This window comes from Aulostomus chinensis, chromosome 13 (genome assembly GCF_037954235.1).
Source record: "Aulostomus chinensis isolate RoL2024-O1b breed Wild chromosome 13, RoL_Achi_v1.0, whole genome shotgun sequence".
NCBI lineage: Eukaryota > Metazoa > Chordata > Actinopteri > Syngnathiformes > Aulostomidae > Aulostomus > Aulostomus chinensis.
The window spans coordinates 14,424,697-14,430,731 of NC_141332.1; the positions used below are offsets into that span (position 1 = coordinate 14,424,697).

At 43.7% G+C, this 6,035-nt stretch overlaps 1 protein-coding gene across 2 annotated transcripts; it reads right to left on the bottom strand.

Moving 5' to 3' along the window:
* Positions 1-117: 117 nt before the first annotated feature.
* Positions 118-5,677, bottom strand: slu7 (SLU7 homolog, splicing factor). Of its 2 annotated transcripts, none has more exons than XM_086221497.1 (15): positions 5,521-5,677; positions 5,153-5,322; positions 4,010-4,163; positions 3,843-3,923; positions 3,583-3,747; positions 3,393-3,458; positions 3,171-3,302; positions 2,915-3,012; positions 2,761-2,828; positions 1,974-2,113; positions 1,415-1,576; positions 1,234-1,335; positions 1,053-1,133; positions 851-970; positions 118-771 (listed from the first exon to the last, which is right to left on the bottom strand). In XM_086221497.1, the coding sequence occupies exons 2-15, from the start codon at positions 5,305-5,307 to the stop codon at positions 592-594; spliced, it is 1,704 nt and encodes a 567-aa protein (XP_086077623.1). In that variant the 5' UTR covers positions 5,308-5,322; positions 5,521-5,677; the 3' UTR covers positions 118-591. The 2 variants fall into 2 exon arrangements, with proteins under 2 accessions (XP_086077623.1, XP_086077622.1); XM_086221496.1 differs by having other exon boundaries at positions 3,843-3,926.
* Positions 5,678-6,035: the final 358 nt, after the last annotated feature.

The following is a 6,035-nucleotide window of genomic DNA, read 5'->3' on the forward strand; positions in this document are numbered from 1 at the left end:
ACAAGGCAGTAAAGTTATAAAAGAGGGTATTAATTGTCCTATTTATATGTTACATGAAAAGACTAAAAAAAAGAAGAAGAAAAACCCCACAGTCAATCAATAAAATTCCACAGACAATTTCCACGAGTTATTTTTTTAATATGAATCGGTTTACCTTTTTAAAGTGGAAAGCCCGACTTCGAAGGAAAGGTTTAAACTCCCGTAGGTCTGTATTTACATCTGAGAGAGGGGCAGCTGTTGAAATTGAAGATTCTGGTCATATTTACAGTGAAATGCATTCTCACTCTAAAAGAAAAAAAAAACTTAAATGTTCACACAACATGTAGCACAATTTTATTAAAAAAAAAAAAAACAGACCCAAAAAACAATTGTGTTCCTCGTCTCACATGCCTCTTGACACTGTGGGCTGCTCCATTTTGTTTTCAACCGCAGTGTAATTGACACAAATCTCAAGAAACTTACACAAACTCTCCACGTCCTTTGTCTATCACCTACACTTCGGCCCATTCTAAAAGTGTATGAGATTGTGCTGGACATTTTTCCAGCGAGCCACTGCTCCGCTAGAGTCTTTGGTGACAGGCTAAGAGGAGGTCACTGTCCTAGGAAGGAAGCCATGGGGTCATCTGGCCGGCAGCGCTTCATGCGGAATGCCTCCATCTCCTCCTCGGTGGGTGCCTTCACTTCCTGCAGGCTGTAGTATGGCCTCTTCCTCTCATCCAGCTGCATCATGGCTTCCACCTGCTTCACTCGCTTATCTTCTGCTTCCAGAGCCTGAGAGGAAGAACATTGTGAGTCAGTCAGAAAAACACAGATCCCAATGAAATAACACACAACCTTTTTGCTATCTTACCTTCTTCAGCTTCTCCTTCTTCTTCTCTTCGTCCTCAGAGTCGCTGCTGTCAGAGTCGTGCTTCTTGTTCTTTTTGCTCTTCTTTTTCTTCTTCTTCTCTTTCATCTTATCTTGATGCATCTGACGATTGAAAACACGATGACCACACACTGAAATCCACATTTGACAATAAAAACACCGGTAGCTTAAGTCAAGTCGATACCTCCAGCAGAGACTTGGGCTCTTCCTCTTCCTGCTGTGGCTCTTTCAGTCCTTCTTCAAATGGAACGCACTCAGAGTTGCTCTACAGATTATTTAAAACAAAAAAACAAAAAAAAACATAGGTGAGTTATAAATCGAAGTTACAAACAGAGCATCTGAACACTGTCAGTGTGTGTACTCACTATTCCAATTCCAGCCTCTCCTGTGCAGTAACTCTGTTTGACCATGGAGTGGCAGCACTTGTACCCCCAGCAGCCGTCCTTCCAGTAGGAGCCCCAGATACACTGAAGACAGGAGCGCTTTCCTTTAGCAGCAACCAACGAGAACAACATGTATGGAGGAGCACGTGTTCCGCATCCTTACAGTGTGGTTGTTGATGAGCACGTCCTCCTCGTACTTGGAGCGAGCTACAGCCTTCTCCAGACCCTTCAGTACGGCGCCGTGACGGGAATACTCCACATAGTCCTCCGTCTGAGCCAACAGCAGCTCCCGCGGCGGCGCGTTCAAGTGCTCTTCGCCACCATACTGGTGACATCACACACAAAAAAGCACAGGCAGCGTTCATGAAGCTGATGGACTCTTGATTCATCGACTCACTGTTATTTTGAGTTGTCCCAGATAGCAGCTGATAACTGGGAAAAACCAGATCACCAACACAAATAGTTTTGGGGTTTTTTTTGTTTTTTTTTAGATCACACTGGTAGTCAATTGCAGATTGTGCAGAGCTTCAGAAACCAAACATGAATACTCCACGAACAGCATGCAGAATAAACTGGATGAGAGAATACTGCCATTTTCAGAATATGAGAGCAGCACGGATGGATGTTGCTGGTTGGCCTTCATTCATCATTCTGACACGCCTTAAAATGGACATCTTATAGTAAACACGCACAAGTTATCAGCGTAAATGTCTGCAGACTACCTTCTCCAGGATGCCCGCCCTCTGCGTCTCTTTGAAGTCCTCCTTCTTGACCTTGAAGGAGCGATGGAGGAGCTCCAGCTTGGTGGGGTCGGCCTGCAGGTGCACCTCAGAGCCTCTCTCGTAGGCCTCCCACGCGAACACTACCAAGAGAAGACAACAATGCAACACTTGCAGAACCTTTAGGCCACATTTCATTACTGAGAAAACATTGTCATAAGAGTTTCTCCTTTGCGTGCTGGACTTAATGATGATTTAAGTTCGTTTGTGGCTCGTTGTCTCCCTACAAAGACGTGACAGTTGCATTTTGAATTTCTGATTCAGAAATTCTTCCTTCAGCTCTCAGGCAGCTGACTTGACCACAGAATACAGCGACCACACGACGAGTAGTAAAATCAAGTGAAAGTAAAAAGTCACCAGATGCAATCCAAATGGACATTTTTATCTTGTTGCCATCCACGATCCCGGAAGACTGACCCACATGATATATATATATATATATTTTTTTACAAATAGCGGTTTCCGCTACATCTAAAAGTTACTATGAATTTTCTTCTCTTCTGCCAACAACAGGCCAAAAGCAAATCATATAAATCAAGTCCAATGCTAGCAGCTTAAATAAAACGACTTCAATTTCTACTTTATGTTTTGCGATATTTATATACACCATGCAGAAGAAACTGTTAAACGATGAGCGTTTTGGATGTACTGTCAAACCCAGCAATTAAAACTAACTATAGGGTATAAAGTGAACACTAATGGTCACTGGTGTGACGCCTTAGTGACTTACACTGTGTTTGAGCCATGGTGATCGTGTCTCCTGAATAGCGAGCGAAATTGTCTCCAGCATACCCAACTCTATAAACAAGCAAACAAACAAGCATGATCAATGTGAGCTACTGAGAATTCCCGGGATGTGAGATGATCCAGCAGCAGTAACCTACTCGTCAGGGTTCATGCCAGTGCTAGAATATGGATTCTCTCTCATAGCTCGAGTCTTTGGATCGTAGTACGCAGAATTTGGGTCCAAGTTCCTCAAGTACTGGGGGGGGGGTTCATATTACTGGGTTAGCAACAATCAAAAGCTTGAAATCAGAAAGCATGCAGTAAAGCTGAACAAATCCTCATCACCATGGTTGGAAAATATTATTCTAAAGAAATCGGAACAATATTTGACACGAAGATTCCTGTTTCTCTTACTTTGGCGGTGTCTTCTCTGATACGCAGGTTCCTGACGGTGATTCGCCTCTTGGAGTCAAAGTTCTGACCGGGCATGTCGATATCATCTGCATATTTGTCTTCATCCTCATCCTCACTGTCATGTTCGCGCTCCTGCAGAGAAAAGGTGACATGGCATAAATCTTGCTTTTCATCTGTTAGATGTGACATGTCGGAATAGTCCTGATCTGAGTCAACACTTACAGTTTGGTCCAGTTTTCCTGAAGCCAGCTCATCCTGAAGCTTCTGGGCCTTCAGTGTTCTTTTGGCCTGCAAGAAACAAATAAGGAATCTGAACGTTGGCAGTAAACGCCACAGATGAAGGTCGCGTTCACTCCTGTAGTTCAGTTTCTCGTTCTCAACACCAAAGACAAAACCGGGTGGGCTGCCTCACCAGATCCACTTTGGCGTACTCCTCCACAATACGCTGGTGTTCCTCAGGGTCGTAGCCATTCCAGCGATCCCGCTTTCCATCATAGTCCAAAGTGAGCTGGATCTGTGCATGCTCATCTGGAGCGATGCCGGTTCCTGTGAACTTTGCCCCAACTTTTCTGGGTCGCTGGAAGGAGAGCATGAAAGGTCACAGGTTTAAGTTTAGGAGCAGAGATGTGATGAAAATGAACAAATAATTAATCTCCTCTGTTTAAGTTTTACCTCCAAACAATCCTTTTTCTTGTGTGTCATGGCACCGCAGTTTTCACAGGCACCCTTACGGAATTTGGTGATGACGGAATTCTGCTTGGAAAGGCAAAAATAAAAAGGTATTCAATTTAAAGTTTGCTTGTATTGGCTGTATAAAAAGTGATTCCCCTCAGTCATACCTCTTGCACTCCTCTCTTATACCATTCCCCGATGGCTGAGTATTGACTCTGATTTTCACTCTGTGGTCTCTGATGTTTAAGAGTGGGCCTCTTTGATGGGTCGATGTACCACGGCACTGATGAAATATACTGAGGGATGTGAGGATTTATGTCCCTGGATAAAAGAGGAAGAGACGGATGAAATGCTCCATAACCAAATGTGTGCATCATAAATCTAAGAGGCCCGCTGATATCGTCAGACTCGATAAAGATCAGTAAAGTTGGTAAACAACTGACACCAGCAGTTTAATGCGTTCTGTGATATAATTTATCGAGTTGGAGAGTAATGGGTTAGGTTATGGAAGAGGTTCCCATCTTTTATCAGCTTCCATGTCATCAAGCTGCATCATAGCAGGGTCGGTGGTACGAGGGTTAAAATGTGCTAGAATGAAAAAATATGCAAAACCTGCAGCACAGTAAAATTAATTGGTGTGCATGAAAGTACTTCAAATACATGTTCCTCTTTGAACGACTTCAACAACGATCACATGCAATTATAATGCATTCCAGAGGCTTTTTGTTTTATGGTATAGTTCATATTTTGCTGCTGCCGGGTTCGTTTTTCAGGGACTGTTATTGCCGTTATACTGCCACGCTTCCATATGTGCTGATATAGCAGAACTTTTGCCAAAAACTCTGTGCCTGCAGCACATATGAATGGCACATCTCTCATATAAAGTGATTTGGTTAAGCTTTGTTTCCCCACCTCTCTGATAAGGTAGTAATCATCCTGGTCAAGAAGGTCACTGCTAACACAATGGTCTACGAGTAGCAGTGTGTGTGAATGGAGTGTTTACATCCATATGTGCACAACTGGCCACAGCTTCGGCCTGCGCTTGACTCCCTAAAGTCTCGTTATGAAAGTTATGACGTTCTGTTCGGTACACTTATTGAAGTTTTACATCTGCAGTTCAAATTTGAGCCGCATGAGGGAGCATGTTGCCCTGAAAACTGCATTGATAACGCTGAACCTATTAAGAAAGGGTAGAAAACATGTCTGTTTTAATTATCAGGGGCAAATGACGACAAAGGCTAATTTACCGTCTCATTTCAAAGGGATGTGTCGTTCATTTACTCACTAATTTGCTCATCTCATAAACTTACTTCCCCTCCTCATCCACCTCAGCTGGAGCATTTCCAAGCTTCCTCTGCTCCTCCAGCTCCTTCTTCTTCCTCCAATCCTCCCTGGTCATCTTCTTGGGCTCATCCAGGCCCACGATCCCCTCGGAGCCGCCGTTACTGTTAGCCTGCTCGGTCATGACTGACGCTGTCACCTAGACAGACACAATGACGTGTTCGATAAGAAATTCTGTCTACAATAACATAAACTCCTCATCAGGACCTGTGGCCTCAAGCTCCCTCACACACAGGTTGAACTACGCTAACGTTACACACGCTACTGTTAGCTGCAATGTAAAAGTTTTTTAAATGCCTCAAATCGCTCACAGTAATTTAGCTAACGACTTAGTTACCTTAGCTGGATCCAACCAACGACAAGCTGTTTATATTTCCACCGCTAAACTCTACCGTTCTTTTAATCTTCCAATACCTTTAAGATCGTATTATGTGTTTTGGTTATGACAACGAGAGCGACGCCATTTTACATGGACTAGGTACGTCACTTCCGGCCTTTCTCTGCGGCGTTGACATTGCAGAATCACGAATGCAAAATCGCTGCCGGAGAGAGCGACATCTACCGGACATAATTATCTGACTCGATTCATTCAGATTACTGAAAATAAAACTACCAACGTCCCCCTTGCCAACCCGAGGCGCCCTGTTGTTGTGGATTACAAATCTGAATCTAGAGTCAGAAATCTGTTTGCAAGGAGACGCTGAGTTGAATCTGGTGCAAATTCTTACACCCCATGATGACATCACAGGATTTTGCTGTCTGCACACAGTGTCTGCTGCTGGAGAATTGGAGCTGACTGACAGCAGTCTGTTGTGGCTTTTGTCATCTACACTCCATGCTTCATCGCTTAGG